Genomic DNA, 24,838 nt, shown 5'->3' with positions numbered 1-24,838 from the left:
TTGCACTGATGTGTTCCCCTCTGTACCTGACATTGGGTTATTGCACTGATGTGTTCCCCTCTGTACCTGACATTGGGTTATTGCACTGATGTGTTCCCTCTGTACCTGACATTGGGTTATTGCACTGATGTGTTCCCTCTGTACCTGACATTGGGTTATTGCACTGATGTGTTCCCCTCTGTACCTGACATTGGGTTATTGCACTGATGTGTTCCCCTCTGTACCTGACATTGGGTTATTGCACTGATGTGTTCCCCTCTGTACCTGACATTGGGTTATTGCACTGATGTGTTCCCCTCTGTACCTGACATTGGGTTATTGCACTGATGTGTTCCCCTCTGTACCTGACATTGACCGGCTCAACAGTTTGAGAATCTGAATGTCATTTCTACCGGCCGATTCACATGACGTTCAATGAGAATCTGAATGTCATTTCTACAGGACGATTCACATGACGTACAATGAGAATCTGAATGTCAATTCTACCGGCCGATTCAAATGACGTGGTGCACTGAGAATCTGAATGTCATTTCTACAGGTCGATTCCACGTTGGTCCAAGCATCAGCACCTTGCAGGATGATGCTGTGAAGAAGAGAGTTGTCATGGCTGCCAGAGACAACTGGGAGAACTACTTTACCTGCCTCTTTCCTGTAGAGGTAAAGAGTCTACGTAAGATCTATGATTTATGAGATAGATAATGGACATTTAAGCCTGTGTAGTCCAAGTGCACCTCTCACTCTGCTGCTCGTGGCTTTATCAAATACCCTTTTGAAGGATCATGAAGGGACAGCGTGAAAGATTTAATGATGGTGAAGAGTTGTGCAAGTGTACTGTACATTACAAGGTGAAGTCTTTGATGAAGTGATTAGAGGTCGCTGCATGGTTGTTACCTTCAAAGAATCAGAGTACTGTATTCTGTCCATTCCTTGCCAACTCTAGAACAATGTGTGCAGAGCAAGCAAGCGTCTGATATGCTACCATTATACGTTACAATGTTAAATAAATTCAGATGGAATGAAGTCAATACATCAGGCACACACAGAAACATTCACTTATGAGCATACTTTACACATATGTGTTTTGTGTCTTGTCTTTCCTGTCTAATCTTATGTATTTGCCTGGTTGGATCAGGCTGGGGTTGCCGGAGATGCCCAGATTCTAGGGGTATCTCATCGAGGAATTAAGCTTCTACGTGTTGTCAAGGCCACAGGAATCAACACAAAACACCTGAAGAATCTCTGCAGTTACAGGTAGGTGTTTTTCTCAATCCAGGGAAAATGATACGTATAACAGAATGTTTCAAAAGAACTAACTTTGAAAATGAATGAGGTAACGTTATTTTCCATTTTACAGTTGCATGTCTCAATTATGCATAACAATATCCACATCAGAATGCCACATTAATCATTATTTCAATTTTCCTCATGGTTTTGTTAACCTCACTCAAATCATCAGGGTCTATATAGTCTTTAATCATCACCCTCATTTGTTACTGCAGAGGTTGTATATTGTACTGCATACTGTGTAAACTAAAGAGCATCAGCTGATCATGTCACATAGTACCTACTGTATGTCCCACCCCTCCTGGGCTTCCCCCTGTCCCTCCAGCCTGCTGACTGTCCCAGTGTTCCATTTACACATCAATAGGTGACTGCTGCTTAGGCCCGAGACACTGCTGATGCTAGCCTCCCTTCACACATCACATGTGCTCCCCCAGTGTCTTCTTCTAACTCTAATATTAAAACACACATGGAAGTAGTGGAAGGTGCAGTCCTGGATTATAATCAGTTTTTGTCAAATTCAGTTAGTGTGCACAAAAACACTCCTACACAGTCACGCAATGGATAATTCCTGCCCATCAACTATGTTTATTCAAGAGCAGTTAAGGGATGAGTGTATTTGATGGATGTTGGCTGTTAAGTTCAAATATCAACAATCTTTCACCAGGATCAAGATATGCACCCTTATGGCTCCATAGCAGTCAGAGTTGCCACACAGATGTTGCCTTCATTTTGTACTACTATAGCAGCTTATGGAGGTCCTCTGTAGTCTCAATATTGGGTATCAGTCAGTACTCTGGTGGAAGATAATGATTAATTATAGAGCAAAATCCTCTTTTCAAAGTACAAAGTTCTTCACAAAGGCAGCTAAATTAAACAGGCAAGTCATAAAACCACCTAGTTTAAAAGAAAACATATAAGAACTAATACAGTGTAAAAAAGAAAAGAAAAATGTTAAGGGTAAAAAAATAGTTCTTCAAGGATGCCAATCAGCCACCCTGATTTCCTCTTTGACTTATGTTGTGTGTGTAGCTATGCTGAGGTGTTGTCAGTGGAGCTCCATGGATCTCGTGCAGTGGTGTTCTCCCTCAAGAACGAATCTCTGGAGCTGCAGTCCTCTCATGCACCCCAGATCACTGCCATGGTCCAGCTCTTCCTCAGAGAACTTGTCAAGGTTCGGCTCAAAAACACATCACACACTAAACAATATGATTATAGTGCTGCTAGCAAGTTTCTGAATCTCTTATAGAGTTTGGAAAATCTGCAGAAGTATATGAAATGTGATCAGAAGCTAGAAAAAAAATCTAAATTGTATAATTATCCTCTCATTTATTAACATATATACACTATTCACATATACACTAGAACAAGCTCTCCTGGTTTTTCGTGTGTTTGGACATTCCTTTCTTGTGACCTCTGTTAAACAGTGGGAATTGGTACAATTCCTTTTTGTGGTTACATTATTGAGCGGCAGATAATGTCTTTATTCTTCCGTTTCCCAGGGATCCGAATATGTTGTCTCACTGAACAGTTATGTGACTGATGATAAAAGCCTCTTAAGCTTTCATAAGGGAGACATCATCAAATTACAGAAGATGGATAGCCTTGAGGATGGTGAGAATTCTTTTTGTTTGTCATTTCTTACATAATTGTCTACAATACGTGTTTATTGAATTTAAATGTGTGAATAAGGCAGTTGGTCCCTCTTCCAGGCTGGCTGTTCGGCTCTGTTGGGGGGCGCTCAGGTCTGTTTCCTGCTGAGGTCACACAACCCTCAGCCCCACCAGATTACCATAGTGCCCATCTGAACCGTCTGGAGGAGAGGAGACAGAGCACCAGGACCCCCTCAGCACAGTCTAAGGCACCCCATTCCCAAAGGACCCCCTCAGCACAGTCTAAGGCACCCCATTCCCAAAGGACCCCCTCAGCACAGCCTAAGGCACCCCATTCCCAAAGGACCCCTACTCCCAATGGAAGCACAGAATACCCCATAGAGGGACGGCCAGAAAGAGTGTCAAGCTCAGAGCTTCAGCCACACGTCATGGTTGAATTTGCCCAGAAATACTTCAGAGATGTTGTCACAAGGTGACTGGTTCCAGACACATTTAAGGGATAATGAGAAATAGAAAACATTCATAATTTTAAAAAATCACCATCATTTATTCACATGCAAAAAAATAAATGTATATTATTTCATACTAGCTATTTTTATTCAAGGAAAGACAACTATTCTCCACTCACAGACATATTCTGCCTCTCTATTTCAGATCCGACAGTAAAAGTCTGTCTTCACATGGAAGAAGCTTTGCAGAGAGTGTTGAGTACACCATGGTACTATTGAGTTATGATTTCAAGAGATACTCCTGTTCAGCAGGCCTTGTTTAACTTATGTTGACAATAAAAGTAACGATTGTCTTTTTGATTGTGGTCCCATTCCATGATTTTCAGGAACCAATTCTGGAATCATTGATTTTGTATTCTGACAGTGAGCTCAATGACCTGTCAGTTCCATGCTTCACATGTGAGTTTACACATACACAAGGATGCACCACTCTTTTGTAAAGTTTTTTTTATAGTTATAGTGTTTGTTATGGTTTTCATACAAATACTTATGATTTCAGAACGATAAATTGTTAAAAATGGTCAATTGTTAATCCTTTTTCCCTGTCTCGCCTCTTTTAAGGTATAATGCAGTTCATGGGTGACATAACGTTGAAGAAACATCAGTCAGAGGGAGATTGTGTCAATCATATCCTTCAGGTTAGTCTCATAGCTAGACTTATGTGTTAAACATATATATCTTCCTTGGACTGAGACAAAAGTCAAAGTATTATTAACAAACATACCTGGAAGCTTGAGCTAGGAACACTATCAACCAGGTGCCTTGCTGAGACCCCTTCAGTATTCAGTCTGACAACCTAGCACACAGTGCAGCTTAGCCACATGCTACTTAGTTGGCCAACATTTACACTGAGGCACAGCTGCATACTGTACACCAGACCAGCAAGAAAGCAATTTAACATTTAGAAGTTATGCCAAGAATTAAAACACACCACAAGCCAAAACTACAAATTCAAATGCCTGGATGAGCAGCAAACTGCTAAAACATGCATTTTGTATTCCAACCCCGGAAGGAGTCTTGCACTTGGAAGGGTTGGAAATGACTATATTCTTTGATGCCATCATTCTACATAGTTATAAAATAGTTTGAATTATACCCAAGAAAGTATGGGAATAGATATACCACATAAATGTTAATAATAAACTTCCAGTGAGAAAGTCATCACAAAGCCCTGATGGAAGGTCATCAATCCTGCAAAACAGCAAAACTGAAAATGCCAATTGGAATCTCCCACATCAGTGTCTGGTGTTTGAGAGTTCTGGATAACTCAGATCTTCCTGACACCATGTTCACTCTTCTCCGTCAGTTAGGACAGGAGAAGGAGTATCTGAGGGATGAAATCTACTGCCAGATCATCAAACAGACGACACGGAATCCAAATCAGTGAGTGTGTTTGTGAAGCAAACTTAACAGAAGCACACGATGTGATGCAGTCTTTGGGTCTTCTCCCTCATCAGACATTCCCAATTGCCTTCTCTGTCTCTGTCTCCCACCATAGAGAGAGCTGCTCCCTGGGCTGGCGCTTGCTGACTCTGGTGACGGGGTTCTTCCCGTGCTCCAACACCCTGTTGCCCTACTTCACCCGTTACCTTGAAGACTACTTCAAAACCTCGACTGACCCTTTCAAAGGTGCACCTCTCCCTGCCGTATACCTCTAGTCTATATTTATCAGCATCTCAAAAATATGTATATATTTAAAATATATGTCACAATAGTTGATCAGAATAATGAACACTCAATATTGATTGGGAGTGGAGTGTTTCCCTTGCTCTGGTTAATATGTTCCTGTGTGAGTGCACATACATATTTTGTACTTACAGTATAAGTCCCTATGTAATGTAATATACAATGTTTCTCTCTGTTAATCCCATCTGTGACCAAAATAAGCTATATCTCTGTCCAGCATCTAACAGAGGAGCTTTAATATCAGTGTTTAGGGATTTGGTACCGTTGTACCAGAGAGTAGAATTGTTTTAAATGTACACATGCAATTACACCTTTGGCCAAAGGAACATTTAAGTGAGGTAGAACCCAACACATATAATAAGTTAAACATGGTGTTTAATAAAGTGAGTTAGAACCCAACACACATAAACAGTTGAACATGGGGCTAAATAAAGTGAGTTAGAACCCAACACACATACACAGTTAAACATGGGTCTAAATAAAGTGCCACTAAGGAAAATATCAGGGTTTCTCAAAAGAAGTGCACAATAGATGAACAGTTTCATGGTGATTACATTATTACATTATTTTTTACACCCTAGAGCTCACTTACATCTGTGAGGACAACCTTAAACGTTCTCTGACGTATGGAGGCCGAAGACATATCCCATCTCATGCTGAAATGGATGCTATACTGGTGAGCAGAATTGTCTAAAGTTTAAAATGTATGCTACGGTTTCTCTTATGGTCAAGTTTTGTTTCATTTACTTCTGATAATGGTTTAATTCCCCCTACCTGGCCATAGTGACTAAATGTTATTGGTTTTAGATGCCAGACATGTCTATACTATGGGTATGTTTGGTGATGTTCACTTGGCCAAGGAGCCACACTTATTTCATATACATGTAAATAAGATGATGTTAGTGGGAAAACTGGATACTTTCTGTGACATGTAGCTTACATCATCATGAATTTAATTATGTTCTTGATTTCATTTGTTGTTTTATTTTTTTTTATAAAACCAATATCCTGTCGCTTGAAGAAATAATTTCTTCTAGATTACGCCAAGCCAGAGCTCCTACCCATTATACCCATTAGCCTATTGTGAAAGAAATTAGATTGTGAAAGAAATTATGTTCAATGTCCTTTTCTAACCACTTTTCCTTGGTCAAGGAAAGTTATGAAGGAGAATCCATAAGGATAAAACAACCGCAATGCCAATAGAATCCAACTGCACTTACATTAGGCTACATAACTATGTGACGGCGCATGTTTTTGACATGGGTCTTTAAATGTTGCTGCTGCAAGGAATTGCAAAACAGCATTCTCCCCATTCTCCCCTAAAGGATGGTTCAGTGTTATGCTAAAGAAGATAAGAAAGGAAGCATCGAAGAAACTTTTCTTAGCATTAAGAGAATTCGGCCAGTTCTTATAATGGCTGCCAATTAGACACTTCCGTGTCATTTCACTCAGTTAGGAACCTTCCCTATCAAAAAAGACTATCCTTAGCTACTATAATTTAAGACTTCATCAAGTTTATTCCCTACCCCTAATGTTGAATAAATTCGGTTTGTTTCTTCTTTCATTGTCATGTGATCTTTCCTCTCTCTTCTAGGCGGGTAGGAGTACTCGCCAACTCTCCATTGTGCTGCCTGGGGGTGTAGAGTTTCCCTGCAAAATCCAAAGCTTCAGTGTAAGTGCTCTGGTTAAATCTCTGAAGACTAATAATGTTCCAGTAATGCATTTACAACTGCATCAAAACATACAATAATGGGATAACTTGCCTTAAATATGTGATATATTAAGTAATATATTTAACAGAAAATGCTTTGACCTATAATACACTTTTTGGAAGATGTATAGTTTTTTGGAAAGAAAATCATTGAATTTCTGTACTGAAAAGAGAGCTGATGAATGCATCAGCCCAACAAATCAGAAATGCCTCACAGCACTTGTATGCACATAGAATATATAGAATAGATATAATTTTACAATAAGATATTGTATTACATTCGTATTAAATTATTTTTATAACAAGAAAACTGAATAACAATACAGTTCCTATTGATGCAACAAAAGTGTTGCATCTGATCAATCTACATACATTATCAATAATTAACTAAGTGATGATTTTTTTCATTCCATAGGGACCAGTCCATTTGCAGTGATTATTTAGGAACTATTTATTTCTGTGTGCAGGTGGCCCTGGAGGTTGTGACCGACCTCTGTACTGAGATGGGAATAACTGACCCCTCTGAAGCAAAAGAGTTTTCAGTCAAAGCCACCCGTGGACAAGGTGCTGATACTCAGAGTCATTGAATGTGTTGAAGTGATCTGGATCTGATCTTGAGACTGTCCACTGATCTGTTTACTGATATTGAGACTGTCCACTGATCTGTTTACTGATCTTGAGACTGTCCACTGATCTGTTTACTGATATTGAGACTGTCCACTGCACTAGGTGTACAGAAGTGGACCTCATCTGTTGTGAAGGTATTTCCTACATAAAGAGGCCGCTCACTGCTAACTTCCTATGTGTGTTTCAGTGGTGAGGCCCATCCATCCAAATGAATACCTGTTTGATTTCCTTCTGGATGACGGCTCCATCACATTGTCTTTCCATCGGGTGGTTTGGCAGTACCCCCTGAGCTTTGAAAATCAGATGTATATCGAGTTCCACTTCCAACAGGTCAGAGTCACCAAATCAAAATGACCAATGAATCAGATGCAGGCAAAACCCTGATTATGTGCTGAACCATGTCTACCTAACTTCCTAACAAAATATTTAAAAAATGATGGCTTATGTATTTCCTGTGGCAGAAGGAATCTTAAAGCATTTTTTGAAACAGTCCAATTTTGTTGGACTGGTTAGATCTGCGGGGGTGGTCTCACCAAATCCTATTTTTGTTCTACTTAAGCCAAAAAGGATTATTATTTCAAACTTATAAGACTACATGTGTAACCTCACAGCTTCATGGACACACTACATATTAGGATACACAGTTGTTACACAGGTTGTTAAATAGTATTATACCAGCATTTAGTTAGATAGCAAGTGAAAGTTTGGTGAAATAGCAGCATCATTTCATTAGCATTCGTTCTAATACCAACTGCCACATAATCAGCATGATGAATGAATATGATGGACTGATTGGTTATCAATGGTCACTCTCACATTTTACACTTTTAATCATCCCCTGTACAGGATCTACAAACAATCAGTCTACAGAGCTGTTTATGTCTAAGCCTCTGTAACACTATGCCATGGGAGAGAGGGATATTAGCACTGACTGAATGACTTCCACCCTCCTCTTTCTCAGGTCCTTGCTGACTATCTGGATGGAAGACTTTTGCTCCCAGGGAATAATGTTCTAGAACAGGCTGTGGAGTTGGCTGCACTTCAGCACCTTGCTCTGGGCATCAGAGACCTCCCATCACAGTAAGAGTTCTACTTCTCGTTAGTCTATAAACCTTTGCTGTTGCTGAAATGCATAAACACAGTTATTGCTGCCTGTTGGATTGAAATAGTACACATGATAAAGGACACATATAATCTATATGTACCTGCATTGAAAATGGCATTTGTAAATACTCCGAAGATGCTGGACCAATCATAATTGAGTTATTATGATTGGGTTGTGATGATTAGAGACTGGATTGTGCGGTTGGATTGGAGATGCCATGTACAGTATGTTCGTCCCCAGGTCTGAGCTGAAAGACTACCTCCCCCGGATGGAGGGAGCAAATACTAAAGATGAGCAGCTGCTCTCTGCCTGTCACAGTCACCTGTCAAGCCTGGGTGACTTGCATCCGTTTGAGGCCAAAACGCGCTTCCTTCGTAAGTAGCATCTTGTACTAGAAATGATACATTTTAGCATTCCCGCTTCTCTGCTCAGGCTGTTCATACAAGATTTTCTTTATTTTACTTTAATATGTCATTTTATTCTATGAAATAGCATTCTGGTAAATTAAACATCATACATTTTCTGTAATGAACCATATAGTTAAATTCAGAATTCAATTTTATTTTTTTCAAGTATTGAATCTGTGCATTGCTAATCTCCCTAGAGCACCTTAGCTCCTTGCCTCTCTTTGGCTCCAACATCTTCCTGGCTCAGAAAGTCAGTCATCAGAGCTGTCCCTCTCCCTGCATAGTGGCCGTGACAGCAGCAGATATTTCTTTCTGTCATCCTAAAACACAGGTAAGCTTTTTTTGAAGTTACATAGGCTACTCATATTACGGTTGTCATGACACTGGTTTATGCACTTTATGTAAGAAATACGAGTTCCTGGGCTGTGAATTTGAACATACGTAGATTGCCAAATTGGTGGATATTGGTGATATTAAACATAAGGGTTTTCATTAAAAAATGCAATTCAAATGACAATTGTATTCAATGTCTGCTACCAATCAAAGGTTTGTAGCCAGAAATCTAGTGTAGACATGGTTACTGTTGTAAATAGCTATTAAAGCTGGAAATGACTGATTTTGAACACAATATCTACATAGGCATAAAAGACCCAGGGCCTGATTTACTAACATTGCGACCGCAGCTTAATCTGCGCCTTTGCCAAAACGCAAATTACCGCACGGTGTTGTTCATCCTATTTATCAAACAAGAACGTCGTCTTGTCATTAGTGCCTAACCCCACCCATTACTGTCAATAGCGCCCCGCTAAAATAGGGTAGACATAGCCTGCGTTTTCCTGCCACCATGGATGATGAGTTAAAATTAGAATTAGAGCTTTTGGTTGACGAGGTTACAGCAAACTAACCCGGGTAAATATAGAATCTCATAAATATTTTTCCGTTTAGCTCTCCCATCCACATTAAAAGTTGTGATCATTTTAAGTTAATGACTGTCCTTTATTGGTGAGCTGATTTTGGGAAATTAAACTTTTCAATGAACATTGAGGGCCTGATTTACTAACATGCGACCGCTGCTTAATCTGCGGTCGCACATTAACGCACGGTGTATTGCGCATTTTCCGTGGTATTTATCAAACCAGATCCGCGCTGGGCAATCAGTGTTTACTCTGCCCTATATAGGGCCTGATTTACTAACATTGCGACCGCTGCTTAAACTGCGGTCGCACATTAACGCACTGTGTTTTTGCGCATTTTCCGTGGTATTTATTTAGGAAGAGAAAATGAAGGTTCAGCGAAGTGGAGATAGATATATTGGTTCACGTTCGCTCAATCACTGAACCTGATTCAATGTGTGCGCTGCTATATTGTTGTTCTGCCCGCCATCACCTACAGCGAGATGTTAAAAAGAACACGATTATAAAGAATATGCTATTGGTGGCATTAATGCATAAACTGTCTATTATAACAATATAGATGTGTACATGGCGAGATTAATAATTTCTACAAGGGACATGGGTTCACTACAATATATATGGACGTGGGTGCAATAAATGGTTCCAATTACGTTCGGAAAGTTTGCGATTTCAAAAAAAGACCTGTTTGATGTCTCTAATTTCAGCTATGGCAGTGGGGAAATGTATTGACCAGTGAGCCGTAGCAATGCGTCGAGTACCTGGGTGAATATTTGGCTGAGTGAAGGCTGAGATGCTATAACTGTTTGAAATGATACAATGCCAATATTTGCCATGTTGTGATCTCCGGTTGGAGGGTTCGATGTCGTCTCTGATCTGGTTCAGTAATTGAAGTATTGCGTGGCTGGTTAACCTGTACCGTCTAATGATTTGTGGATCGCTTAACTGAAAAAGTGTTATACGAGTTGAAAAAAATATTTCTGTGCGCTGTCTCTGTCTATATCTTCGCCTTGCTCTTATAACTGCTGCCATATCAACGTTTTCAGACTCAATGGAAATGCGCTTCCTGGTTAAGACGTGCTTTTATGAGGCGGAGAATTATCCCGCAAATTAGAGACGTGCTGGTCAGGCAGTTTTCATAAATACCACGCAATACATCATTAGGCGCACTTATCTTCTCTCCTCCCATTTGCGCTGGACACCCATGTTTCCACCCACGTTTTCGTGTCCTCCCCGTCCACACCCACAAAGCGTTAATATGCGCTGCGCCCCCTTAGTAAATACCGTTTTATGTTTACAACCGCTATTTTACGCCTGAAATGGGCGCAATCCTGTTAGTAAATCAGGCCCTGAGTTTCTGGGTTGCTATGGCTACCCCTCAGTGTGCCTGTGCCACTTCATATTAACGAGTTTATGTTCACAAGTTCATATTTACACATATTAACATGAGTTTATCACACACAGGCAACTGCAAACTGTTAAGATGGTTCCCTAAACTAGAGATAGCTAGGATAGTTAAAAGCCAGGTTAACATCCCGTTTAATAGTCTGGTAGGAATTCACAACACCTACTTTAAAACAGTGTTTTCCAACACTGAAAACAATGCTTTTTAAAAACGCTGCCCTCGGCGGATACATTTGAAAACTGGACTTGTAGTGTGGACAGGGCAGGGGAAACTGAAGTTCAGACGTTCGGTTGCCTTGGCACTTAATTTGGTTATAACGTGAAAATAAACATGGAAGGTGAAATGAGTATGCTGCTCTGGCTCTACAATTTAGAAATTGGAAAAGTGTTAGTCGTGTTGAAAATATTCTTTCTGAGTGTTGTCTTTGTCTGTGTCTTCGCCTTACTCTAATAACTGCTGCCATATCGACGTTTTCAGACTCAATCAAGAGTTCAAAACGCGCTTCCTGGTTAAGACGTGCTTTTATGAGGCGCATAATAATCCCGCAAATTTGAGACGCACTCTCGCCAGGCAGTTTTAGTAAATACCACGGAATACATAATTAGGCGCACTTAACGCCTCTACTCCCACCTCTTTACGGCTCACACCCACACAGCGGTAATATGCGCTTCTACTACTCAAATGCGCCTCCTTTGTAAATACCGTTTTATGTTTACACCCGCTATTTTACGCCTGAAATGGGCGCAATCCTGTTAGTAAATCAGGCCCCCAGTTGTTTAATGGAATATCTCTACATAGGCGTAAAAGACCCAGTTGTTTAATGGAATACCTACATAGGCGTACAAGAGCCAATAGTTGCCACCATCACTCCTGTTTCAACGGTAGCCTACATTATGTTAGCTAATATTATCATGTTAAAAAGGCTAATTCATCATTAGAAAACCCTTTTGCAATTACTTTTGTCTGGCTGAAGACTGTTGTGCTGTTTAAGGAAGTAATAAAACGGTTCTTTTTTGGACTACTTGAATGTCTGAAGCATCAGCACTTTTTAAACTGATTACCGTATTTTCCCGATAATATCCTCACTGTCCCTACCATAAATTACGCCCATGACTCCATTGCCATGCCAAGCAAATTTTGAAGCACAAATTATTTCACGCAGAAATCATTATTTCTAACTCATTGCCTTGACTACATTTTGCACCTTAACAATAGAATATGTCAACCATGTTAACCGCTAACATCGTTTCTTAGTATGTGAAAACAGTTCAGAGGCACACTTCAACTCTGAGATGGTGCATCTTTTCATAAAAACAATCAAGATCACAAGGTTTTAAAGCAATAGGTTGTGTAATGCGAGCTACACTTTATTTATCTTCACTCTTCACCTTAGGGGGATTATTGAAGTCTTTTTGTGACAGAAAACAGCACAGCAGTGTTGAAATGTTGACTAGAATAAAATGCTTACATAAACATAACCTTGATGCTCTCTTAAGACTATTCTCCTCACAGAACATACTGTATTAAATCAGCAGAGTATTGGTATTATACTAGGTGCCTAATGTATTTCATAAATGTGCTGACTATGCACTTATTCCTTCAGAAATATGCACAGTAATAGTCAGTGTTTCCGTAGGACTTTTTTGACAGTGAACATTATGTCACAATACTAAAGTCCTGTTTAGGGTACACATTACATTGCATTGCCATCCATTTTGTGTTTCTTCCACCAAAACACCATAATGTTTCAGGAGATAAAATTGGCGATACCTCTGGTCGGAGTGCAGTTCCTTCGTTCATATCAGCCCAAGAAAGGGAAACCACCAGCCGTTGAAATCAACTATGCTTTTGGCTCTCGTCCCCAATCCATCTCCGTTCATCTGAAGCAGGTACAAACAGCAAATACACTTACTATTACACTTTCTTCTACATTATAGTCACATTTCGTAATCATCTACACTGAATTGAACTGAAACAACTCAGCAGGTATTCAAGACTTGTGTGTGTGTGTGTATCTGTGTTTGTGTGTCTCTCTCTGTGTGTGTGTGTGTGTGTGTGTGTGTGTGTGTGTGTGTGTGTGACTAGGCAAAAGAGCTGTGTCACATCATTGCGGTGATCATGGAGGAGCATGTGCAGCCCACAGCCCAGTGAGTGGGGAGTGAAGTGACCCCATATGTGAGCTGTGCCTCTGACAGTGTACAGATGTCTCTTCTAAAACGTCTCATTCATTGTCTGGGGTGAATGTTGTCCTACGATTATTTGTCAAGCAACTCCACATAATCATAGTGAATTCTATACTCAATTAAATTATTGCACGTGTTGCATACAACTATTTTCAACTACTGTCCAGTTTTTAAGGAACATAAATCCTAACTTTATGTGCGATCTCTTCGGGCCTTAAGTAGGGCCACAATGGAATACTGGTGGGCTGATATGTATTCCTATGAAAGAAATTCAAATTAATATTCTATTTTGTGAATACATCCTAAAATTGCTCTGACCTAAAAAGAGATTTACATTGTTTCTTATTTGATCAGCAGTTATTGAAATCTCATAATAATAATTTTCAATGCTGTTCCATTGCTGTTTGCCATCTTTTTGCAGTCATGACAGCATTTTGATTTGATCTGATGTTGAATGAATGGTTATCTATCTCAGACAGACATAGGCAAAATGCAAAGTCCATTCTTAAATTTGAATTTGGTTCTCCATGAGGTTCACCTGTTTAAATAAGATTCTGTCTATATAATGCAGTGGGGTAGCCTAAGACTGGAGATGTGTTTATTGTAGTTTTTATATTTTGCATGTTTTGTACACAAATGCTTCATGAATAGGACAATAGTAATTGCTTGGTGTGTCAATGGCAATGGCAAGTCGTCCTGCAGTATACAACATGAGTACAGACCAGTGCAGTATGCAACATGAGAACAGACCAGTGCAGTATACAACATGAGTACAGACCAGTGTAGTATACAACATGAGTACAGACCAGTGCAGTATACAACATGAGTACAGACCAGTGCAGTATACAACATGAGTACAGACCAGTGTAGTATACAACATGAGAACAGCCCTGTGCAGCATACAACATGAGAACAGCCCTGTGCAGTACACAACATGAGAACAGCCCTGTGCAGTATACAACATGAGAACAGCCCTGTGCAGTATACAACATGAGAACAGCCCTGTACAGTATACAACATGAGTACAGACCCTGTGCAGTATACAACAGGACTACAGACCAGTGCAATATAATTGTATTGTCAAATGATTTAAAATTGTGTTACCTGATTTTGAGCAGTAGGATAATTCTCCTTATGTCAAATGAGAAACTAACAATTTATATTTACTACATAAAATTGCTTCATAGAATGAAGCATTTGCCTGTATGTTTTTCAGAGCTAGATGAGACAGCTTTGATAACCATGTTCAGTTTCTACTTTGAGGCCTAAATTTCAATATAATCTTTCTAAAGTATTTATTAGCCAACTATTATTGTTCATAAGAGGAAATACTCTACTTAGCAACTTAGATATAATACAATTGTTGAGAGGTGATACAAATTGCACAGGGCTATAATCACTTCTGTTGTATAGGCTACTGTGTGAAATTTGCAACAATGGGATGCACTTGATTGATAACAGTTACTTTTGGTCTTAGGAGATATACTATAGAAAGATAAAATAGATGACCTATATATACCATGTGAATTTATTTGATTCTCAGTTTGATGGTTTACCAGTGCCTATATAATAGCCACCACAGATCTTTCAAAATAAAGATATTTTTTTAAATGTCATTTCTGAATGTGTTCTTTTTTTCTCTGTGTTCTTTTATGATATTACGTTAATTACCTTTCAGCTGATGAATGGAATAGGTTTCTAATTGATGCCAACATGTGGGTTGAAGTTTCTACAAAACCCCCTAGGGTTCTTGTTTTTTTGTGTGTTTCTTTGAACGGAGCGAATACACTACCGAAGGTGATATTTTTGTATCTTGTCTGCACAAGTTTATTATCTTGAACGTACAAGTAATTTGTCCTGTGGGAACAAGTTGATATCTGCATAAGCCAGGCCTATGCTTTGAAGACCACAGGGATAAGTTGCGTTTATAGTGAGTGACAACCAGATCGAGGACTGCTTTAATGAGGTTTTAAAATCCTGCTCTGGTTGCTGAAATAAGAAGAGGGTTTTGTCTCACTGACCTAATCAGTCTCTAGTAAATGCATTCGGTGATTCAGCAATTATGAACCATCACAATGAAACTTTCTAATGGATCTTTTGAGAAGGGAGAAGACTCAGGTGTATTCCAGGACTGGAATGATTTCTACAGCTGGTGCACTGTAGGTGCCAATGTTAAGGGCCCCTACCTCAGACACAAGTACCAAACACATGAGTGGCATTGGATGAATGATCGTTAAAGGCTGGATTGCAATATTTCCCTTCCACTCCCATTCTTAGGGGAAGTCTTGAATGGTGTCACCAGTATATCTGAGAATCTTTCGTGTTCTTCATATCAAACCAGAGTAGGAAATGTGACAAAACCGGGTCAGAAAGCCCTGATATAATCTCCCAAACTCCCGCCAGACACCTGAAAAGATCTATTGGGGAACTGGATAAGAATCAGTCGACAGTCCAATAGAAAAAAGGAGGATATGATATTACATGGATTGGCTGCAGCTGTTGAATTGTCTCCTTCCTCGCTCCTCAACCCATGATGAAGGATGTCTCATTTAGTTTAATGTTCTCAGTGGAACCAAGAAACGAGGAGAGAGGACCTACTGTATAAGTAAGGAAACAGGAGTATCCTATGTGAAAGGAAACAGAGGGGTATCCTACGCGGAAGTGTTTTCAATTGGAATGGCATGCCAATTGGCATGATGGCCAAGATAGAAAATCCCCTTTCCTCAAGAAGATCAGTTAATACAAAAAAACTCAAAATAAAACAATACATTTATGTGAAGTATCACACCTTGAGCTGGATTTGTAACAAGAGAATTGTCTGTGCTTTAGTGGATTTGTAGGAGGGTAAAGGTGAACAAGTGTCGCTCGACGGAAATGAAGAGGGTCTGGCAATGGCTCATCTGTAGGCTTTCATAATCGGACACAGATGACAAATTGGCTCAGAGGTTAATGTGTAATTTCTATGGCAACTCAGCTACCTAGCTAACTAACATTAGTTAACTAGTTCAAGTCGCATTGACCACGGAAAACAGTCAGAACAATCCTGAATGGCGCATTTTATTTCTTTAAAGTTTGTGATCCTATCATGGATATGATATCCTAACATAGATATGATATCTCCCTGACCATTAATTAAGACAATGTTTCATCAGTTATGAACTTTACAGTGAACTTTACACTGATAGCTACCTAAGGATGATAAAAACATGAATTAGCCAAATGTCCATATCCATGTTAACAAGGCAAAACTTCCATGGAATCTTTTCTAATCCAATCAGTGAGCAACAAAAAGTTTCATTGTCTGCTGCCTTTCAAAATTGTAGATGTACAGGGCAAGGTGTACGATGCCCTAGCAGACTTATTTTTTTTTATTTAAAAAAAAAAAAAAATGTTTGTTGAGCAAGACTTGGACACCTGCACTTGGTCACCTGGCCTTAAGCCTTCTTTATCTATGTCATATATGCAATTTCCAACTTTGACATAAAGTAGGCCGTATTCAATTCAGAGTTAAAAAAAAAAATTGAAGCTTCTCCTTGCATGCTGTTTTTTAAGGTCGGTTCATATGAATAATGCTTGCTGCTGCGCAATTATGTCTTTCTTTTGCAATATAATGATTTATATTAGGTTGGAATTCATGTATTAACCCATTTAGACTATTTTATGAATTTAAATAGAGAGCTTGTGATAGCGAGGGCAATTGATAGCATTTGGAACAAGAGCAATCCGAGATTTCTGACCTCCAGCAAGGAGGTACACAAATCCGGATCCAGAATCCGGATCAGCCTGATTTCCGGATTTCACCTCTGGTGAAAATTTCAGACAGATCTGCCCAGTAGTTTCTGAGAAATCTTGTCCACAGACAGACAGACAAACAAACAGACAGACAGACGGACAAATAAATTAACGGACCCGATCGCATAACCTCCTTGCTGGAGGTAATAATACACAAAGAAAATAATGCTGATGAATAATAAAATTAAAGGCAGCAGACAATGAAACTTTTTTGTTGCTCACTGATTGGTACGTACATTGACACAGGTCAAAATTGTATAGACTTGGACACTTGCACTTAAGCCTTCTGTAAATTCCAACTTTGAAATAAAGTAGGCCTAATTCAATTCAGTGTTTAAAAAATGAATTGAAGCTTCTTGCATGCTGTTTTTAAAGGTCGGTTTATATGAATAATGCTTGCTGCTGAGCAATTATGTCTTTCTTTTGCAATATAATGACTTGTATTCTACTGTACTCTATTAAGGTTGGAACTCATGTATTAATCCATTTAGATTACTTTATGGATTAAAATGAGAGCTTGGCAATTGATAGCATTTGGCTTAATACACAAAGAAAATAATGCTGAAGAATAATACAATTAAATCTTGACCTGTGTCAATGTACTTACAAATCATTGCAAATGAACTGTAACGGTTATTTGTTGACAGTAGAATGAATGTATTGATTTATCTTAAAGTGCTTAATTTCATATATGCTGTAGCACAGTTCTTTTAAATCTGTGTCAGCTGTAATTGACATCTCCTAAGTGTTGTGATGTGTGAGTGAGCTCTCATTTTGTCTGTCCTTGATTCCCCCATCCTCCTTGCATCCTTCCTTGTTTACTCCACGTTTTCATCAGAGGGCGGGGCTAAGACCTAACTAAAGGAAGTCATGAAGGAAGGGAGGATTGACAAATAAAGAATTGTAATGTACCCCGAGTGTTATTCAGAAAGCGGAATAGCCCCAGTTTAAATCAAATTGTGCAGCATAAAAACGACAAGTCGAGCAGGCTGATAGCACTCTCCATAGCAGCGCAATCCCATCCACCCTCTGCACGGTCCCATCCAATCAGTGTATTACTTGGTTTGTCGCCACTTCCTATTGGAATATGTCTGTCATTCGTGGGCAAACTTACGCGACAGCTTAGAGATGGTCGCATTAACAGTAATGACAGATAGACAGTCAAGATCAGAAAAGGTCTATGCTCAAAAATAAGGTATGGCAATAGTAATGTTTTAAGTGAATACTGTGCTATCATTTTGATGGGCGTATGTTGCCAAGCTTTGTAAGCGTATTGGCTTGCTGATATTAGCTAGCAAAGCATGTTATAGCTGACCTGTCCTATGTTCCAAGACATTTAAGAAATGTGCAAGCTGGTGAATGTTGACGAAGTCATTAACCCTTTGTTCTATCGAGACAAGGTGCAAGAACACTCAGTCATTCAGTAATGCACTCTAGTTTTGCATTATTATCGCCTATTGTCGAGACTGTCCTGGTATGCTAATTATGTTAGCATGAGAGTTCATGCTAACTGGGGTACAGCTAGCCAATGTTATTTTATTGAGCTAACGATAGCGAAATTGAATGAGAACTGTCGGCTGCTTTGCTTTGACGTTGACTTCCGTTTAATTATGTCACTAGACACAACAGACGCTAGAGTTAGAGAGTCCCATCTAGTTTGACTGGCGTTAACCAGGGAGAGGCTCACAGATTAGAAGTGCAGGTTGGATTTAATGAAAGTCAAGGTTTCACCCCTTGTTTAGTCCATTGTCAGGGGTTATTTGCCCCCTCTGCTCCCCCAGTGTAGGTCAGCGTGTACCTCTGCTTGTTGACGATACTGTGTGCTGCTGACTGGAGTAAAAGTTCCATGCCAGCTATCATGAATTTGTGGAAGCTTTGTTCGACAACACTGGCACTGTTCTAAAACACTGCTGCACGTACTACTGTTCTAAAACGCTGCTGCACGTATGTGCTAATCCCCTTCAACTCGTTGTTTACATCCAGCAGCATGGATAAACTAATGGCCTTGGGCCTGCAACTTGGTTAACTATCCACAGAACTATACTGTGGTACTAGGACTGGTTCGTGAATCGTTAATTCAGTTTTACCATTGGATAATAAAACAATACCCTTGAAATGAAAATGAAGCAATTTCAGGGATGGAAAAAGTGACTCTGTCCAAATTTCTAAGAGCTTGGAAACCTCCCTTTTTTTCTTGGTGGGGCTTGACTGTAGTATGTGTTTAAATGGCTATAGTTATCTATTATCCTACAGGGTTGTTGAGCAGCAAAGCAGAGCCTCATCTGGGGACTGGGCAAGCAAAGCCAGGGTAAGCATCACTGTCGCCCCAGACAACCAGTGCAGCACCCTGTGGCAGAGCATGCGAACAGAGCATGCGAACAGGCAGAGTCAACAGATGCCATGGAGCTAAAGGATAAGAAACAGGTAGGAAGCTGCTCCGGCACCTCACAAGTTTGTACAGAATTCTGCTATTAATAAGAACAGAGTTTCATGCCTAATGTTACATGAGAATTACTCTTTTTATTTTACTCTTCTTAGTATGGATTCGTCATTTACTTAAAACTCCTACATGGGAGTTGGTGTGCAGATGTGCGAAGGGGCCTGTTCACATTTCACACCCCATCATATACCTGTGAAAGGCAGTCATATCTAAAAAGACATATCTTTAAGACATTTACAAAGAGTTTTTGAACTTCAGAGTTGTACTGTTGGTCTAACCAAGTTTGTTATTCAGTAGCCTTGCATTAAGGGGTAAACCTTTAATATTTGTCTGCTTCAAACCAGTTACCTTTGCTTCCGCTGTGTTCTGTAATAATTAACAGTCTGACCAAAGAGTACAGCAAATTCCTTGCTTCTGGAGAACAATGGAAATCTTAGAGATTGAGTACTGACTGGTGCAATATTTCTTGTGGATTGTAACATGGGTTTGGCATATGAATTGAGGGCAAGAAGCAGCCACTCCTCTCGAAGTTGACTTTAGCTCATATTGCAAGAGGTTTAGGTGGAGATGTTAATGACGTAGTGTAATAATGTAGCAAGCACTGGTATTTCCTTCAAGAAATGCAAATCTAGTTATTATTGTTGTTGTTTTTATTTATTAGTGTCATTTTGATTTGTTATCATTCTTATTATTGTTGTTGCTTTCTTTACTGTGACCCTGAAGACTATATTCTTTAAAATACTATTAACTATACTATAATCTTCAACATCCAATCAGATTACGCTATTCACTTCAGTGCTCCTGATGTAAGTGTTTTGATTGGCTTGGACTGTTTATCGCCATGTTTGTTTGCCATTTGCACAGCCAAGACTGTGTACAGACACCAGTCTTTTTAAGTGCACACACTGAACGGACAGCTAGAGGACTTTGAGGAGCAGTTGACTGAATTTTACAAAAAGTGTATGGGATTAGAATGGTGTAAACTAGCAACTGAAAGATTCTGTCATGGTAATAAATACTGTTTCAATTACTCTTTCTTTCAGTTAGACTTGAAAGACAAAAAAAGACAATCTAAAATCATTAGGTAAGAGATTACCAAATCCAAAACTTTAATTGAGTCAATAAACCAGAATTGGTATGGTACATATTTCTTTGAAGTTATATGCTGATATGGTGTGTAAGATTATTCAGGGGCAGCCCCCTGGCTCTGTGTTAAAAGTGTAATTTTGTGATCACAAGTCGTACATCAATTCACAACTTTAAAACCCCTGAACGCATCAGAGATAACATGTTCGATATGCTTCCTTCACTCATGCAAGAGCAGGACACATAGACATGCATCCAATAGTTGGAAGTAGAGGCAGTGCATCACATTGCATTAAAGGCATGGTAAGCTCCAGGATATCAAGGCTGGCTTACTCTGCTTAAGATGCAGCATCAGCAACTCCTGAGATGACTGCATGTTGAGGCTTTCAGAGATGACTGCATGTTGAGGTATTCTGAGATGACTGCATGTTGAGGTATCACAATATATATATATATATTTTACCTCGGTCCTATTTTCTCATCCTTTTGGATCCAGTTTCACTAGGGACAAAAACTATGGAAATTCGTCCAGTATTGAGCTAGACTGCTATAATCAGCAACCAAAATTAATTCAATGAAATTGAAATCCTGTAGGGCGTTCATCCACGTCAAAGTGAACTGCGTTTTATTGCATTATGACAGGCTAATAATGTAATTATAATTGTTTGACTACATTAAAAGGATTTCTACAGAACATTTCTACTCAAAAACATTGAAACATTATTTTCCATTACAAAAATAAATCCAGCCCATTGCATTAAAGGTACAGCCTGTAATTGTAAATCAATACACATTTGGTCAAATTCAGCAATTGTTCTTCATGGTCTTCTAGCGGTTAGTTCTTTGTGTACGCTCAGAAAACCTTGAGTGTTCACTACAGTCCTGGTTCTGGACATGGAAAAAAAAGTTCCAAACGATACCTTGATTCAGGAGCACATAATGTAGGGGTGTCATTTGATTGACAAGTCTTCAGTCACAATCACAGACGTTTCCTTTAAGTTACTATAAGGGTTGAGTACCAAGAGTAAGAATTGAAAATTCAACTGTCTTCAGCCTAATGTTATATGTAATATGGCTATCAAAGGACTAGCTACTGTAAGACACAGGACATCAAAAGACTAGTCACTATAAGTTTGAGACTGTACTGCTACTATGGATGCAATGGTACAGTGGGCCCACCGGTCGGTTTGTATCATGGTTTTTGGGTCACTATAACAGTACGGTTTCGGTATCTTTATATTTAAGAAAACAAACTAAAATCACCCTTTTCTTGCCTCCAGACAAATAAAACTTCTTTTAAAAATGTCAGCATGAGTGTTGGCAGCTGAGGCCTTGTCTCTATCTCTACTACAGTGAGGTAGCTTTCACCTGCTCTGGTGGACCAACTATCAGTGGAGAGAGCTAGATAGGGTATCTGAGTCCATTTGATTTCACTTCCATTTGATTTTGTCTCTGTGATGTTTCATGGAGCAGAGCGTTACTGTTGAAATGAGGGCAGGAAGGAACATTGGAACGTGGTTTATTTTTACATCAGGTAAATCCCACATCAGTAACCACAGAATAAAGCTGCAAATCTTGGGCTATGAATACTCCTACTGCTTTCATTATTACCTCTGCCAATGTTTTGTCTGTCTGTCTGTAAGCAGGATTACACCAAAACTACTGGCTCCATTTCCATGACAGGTGTAGCATGAGCCAAGGAATAAGCCATTACATTTCAGAGCGGATCTGACTCACAGGGCAGCTCCACTAGTTCAGCTCCACTTCAGCTAGCACTGCGAGATGAGGCATTTGGCCTTGGCAGAGATCTGCACTCTCCAAGAGCCCTTCTAGTTAATTTCTTTTTATTTCTTTTTTATTTGTCATAAATTATTGTTGGAAGGCGTCAGTGGGATAGAGAGTGATGGAGACGTTAATGAGACATCATGTTAGAAATTGTTCCACTCAAATGGCAAAACCATGCGTGCAGACTCTAATCTTTGTTTGTGTACAGTCCTCTTATCCCCGTCATCATATTGAAGGCTCAATCCAAAAAGTTTCCCACACAGCAGGTTTGAAAGACGTGGTGCTTCTTTTTGTCTAGCACTCTTGTCAAATTGGAGCTGAGATCATTTTGATTTTTAGTTCCCTCTCTCTTCACCAGCTCTTATTTGCATACAGAGCACTGATAGACTCCAGGGAAATTGTAACAGGCTCCAGGTGTTTTGTTTGGATCTGAATGTAGAAAGCGCATGTAGTCAACAGCACAGAAGGCAGGATAGGAAAATTGAAGGCGTACCTCAAAACAACGGTTCACTTGTGCATATTAAATCACAGGGAGCATACTGAATGGTTTGCCAATATACCATGTACTATTGTATCCCTAACTGCTCCACATGTAAGTTCATATCTGAGCCAATTTGTCTGAGCCCTCAATTTTATGGCAAGTTTCAAAGGATAAGTCATATAGCACACGCTGTTGCATAATGTTCTTTTGAAATATCTGTTCATAGAGAGAGTGCATCTGATGTCTTATCTGTCGTAGGAGGAGCAGGTGACCCCTCTTGGGCTATCTACCACTCAGGCTCTCCGGACATTGCACACCCAGCTCTCCAATCTCCTGGAGCAGCACCAGAGGTCTGGCAGGAGGAGACCCACCCTACAGGTATTTACCAAGCCTGTGACAAACAGCACACACTCCCAGGTCATTCAGCACACCTCACGCTGTTACACACATTACAAATGACACACATGACACTGTCTCTTGTTGACACACATGGCACTGTCTCTTGTTGACACACTTGACACTGTCTCTTGTTGACACACATGACACTGTCTCAGTGTGTTTGTTAGTTGGTTGTAGGCGGTTGCTTAAAGTGTGTTGAGAGATTGTCACATAGCAAGACAATTTCAGACACCATACGTGACATTTACCTTCTGGATGTCAAATTAGGTAAATTTTGTCTTGATTAAAAGATTCCTAACACGTTACAAACTACTGGCTAAGGGCCCAGTGAAATCCCTTGTATGATTTTTTAATACCTTTACATTTTTTTCCCTTTTTCTGGGTTCTCTCTTTTTTCTTTTACTTCAGTATACAATTTGGGTGCAAATTCAGGCAAATTTTCAGACTTCTTTCCACTAGTCCGATAAAAGCTTTTACTTGTGTTGGACAGTTGGACAAGATATCATTTAGAAACGTTAAGTAAGTATGAGGTATCTCTCACAAAGACACACACTACATTAGGGGTGGGAATCCCTTGGCACCTCACCTTTCTATTAGATTTGGATTCAGAGGTCAACGGTTCAATTCTAAACCGAATATAGATTCTGAACCGATTATCGAGTTTGCTACTCAGAGTCTCAAATCTGAGTTTGCTACCCAGAGGTTGCTAATTAATTCCTACTTTGTGTTTTGATAATTAAAGAAAATCAACAGATGAATTACCTTCTCTATTTTTTAATTAGTGAAAAAATGTTCCTTGTCACTTTCTATGAACAATGCAATAATCAATGCAGCTTGCATTTCAACACCATATGGATGTAAAACAAATTTAAATAATAATAATTGATAATGAACTTTTCTGAATCTGCATCTTAGAAACACTGTCCACACTTCACAACTGACTTTATATTTAATTACATGATCAGAAACACTGTTCACACTTCACAACTGAATTTATATTTAATTACAGGATCAGAAACACTATTCACACTTCACAACTCACTTTATGTTTTATTACAGGATCTATGGACGCAGAGCTTTCTCCACCAAGACAACCGCCACTCTTGCTTCCACTGGCCAGGAGCGGCACTCACTCTGCTGGTGGTCTTGGGGCTGCTCTGTTGCCACGGCAGCCAGCCACATGGCAGGTGAGGTCATTGTTGCACACTTTCAGCACTTTTACTGAAGACGTTTTAAGAAGACAGTATTTAGTTTATCAGTGGGCTGTTAGATGTGCACAACCGTGGAACATAGCCTTGGGACTGGAAAAGGGATCCATCAGATGGGGGGATTGGATAGATTAGCATAAAGCAGATTTTAATGTGCTATTTCAAACATAAATCATACATTGCTGAAGTGTGCCTTCATTTGATTGTCT

General features: G+C 39.5%; 2 protein-coding genes across 2 annotated transcripts in view; both read left to right on the top strand.

Annotated features, from left to right (window-relative positions):
* myo15b (myosin XVB) overlaps positions 1-8,914 on the top strand; it is a gene marked incomplete at both ends in the record, with an annotated part of 44,735 nt that extends 35,821 nt beyond the window's left edge. Inside the window, 16 exons of the mRNA XM_080835439.1 lie at positions 539-657; positions 1,133-1,251; positions 2,314-2,455; positions 2,784-2,895; positions 2,994-3,366; positions 3,549-3,612; positions 3,730-3,802; positions 3,965-4,041; positions 4,710-4,786; positions 4,902-5,032; positions 5,671-5,765; positions 6,684-6,761; positions 7,268-7,364; positions 7,615-7,757; positions 8,389-8,507; positions 8,773-8,914. Of these exons, the coding sequence (XP_080691565.1) occupies positions 539-657; positions 1,133-1,251; positions 2,314-2,455; positions 2,784-2,895; positions 2,994-3,366; positions 3,549-3,612; positions 3,730-3,802; positions 3,965-4,041; positions 4,710-4,786; positions 4,902-5,032; positions 5,671-5,765; positions 6,684-6,761; positions 7,268-7,364; positions 7,615-7,757; positions 8,389-8,507; positions 8,773-8,914 (1,961 nt within the window). The remainder of the gene's footprint in view (positions 1-538; positions 658-1,132; positions 1,252-2,313; positions 2,456-2,783; positions 2,896-2,993; positions 3,367-3,548; positions 3,613-3,729; positions 3,803-3,964; positions 4,042-4,709; positions 4,787-4,901; positions 5,033-5,670; positions 5,766-6,683; positions 6,762-7,267; positions 7,365-7,614; positions 7,758-8,388; positions 8,508-8,772) is intronic.
* Positions 8,915-18,323: 9,409 nt separating this feature from the next.
* The window catches only part of tmem94 (transmembrane protein 94), a 30,111-nt gene continuing 23,596 nt past the window's right edge, over positions 18,324-24,838 (top strand). The window contains exons 1-4 of the mRNA XM_080834796.1: positions 18,324-18,425; positions 19,484-19,654; positions 23,281-23,400; positions 24,481-24,608. Of these exons, the coding sequence (XP_080690922.1) occupies positions 19,631-19,654; positions 23,281-23,400; positions 24,481-24,608 (272 nt within the window). The 5' untranslated portion in view covers positions 18,324-18,425; positions 19,484-19,630. The remainder of the gene's footprint in view (positions 18,426-19,483; positions 19,655-23,280; positions 23,401-24,480; positions 24,609-24,838) is intronic.

This window comes from Sprattus sprattus (genome assembly GCF_963457725.1).
Source record: "Sprattus sprattus genome assembly, chromosome: 3".
In the NCBI taxonomy this organism is placed as follows: domain Eukaryota; kingdom Metazoa; phylum Chordata; class Actinopteri; order Clupeiformes; family Clupeidae; genus Sprattus; species Sprattus sprattus.
The sequence above is the reverse complement of the archived record's forward strand: the minus strand, read 5'-3'. Positions and strand labels throughout refer to the sequence as shown.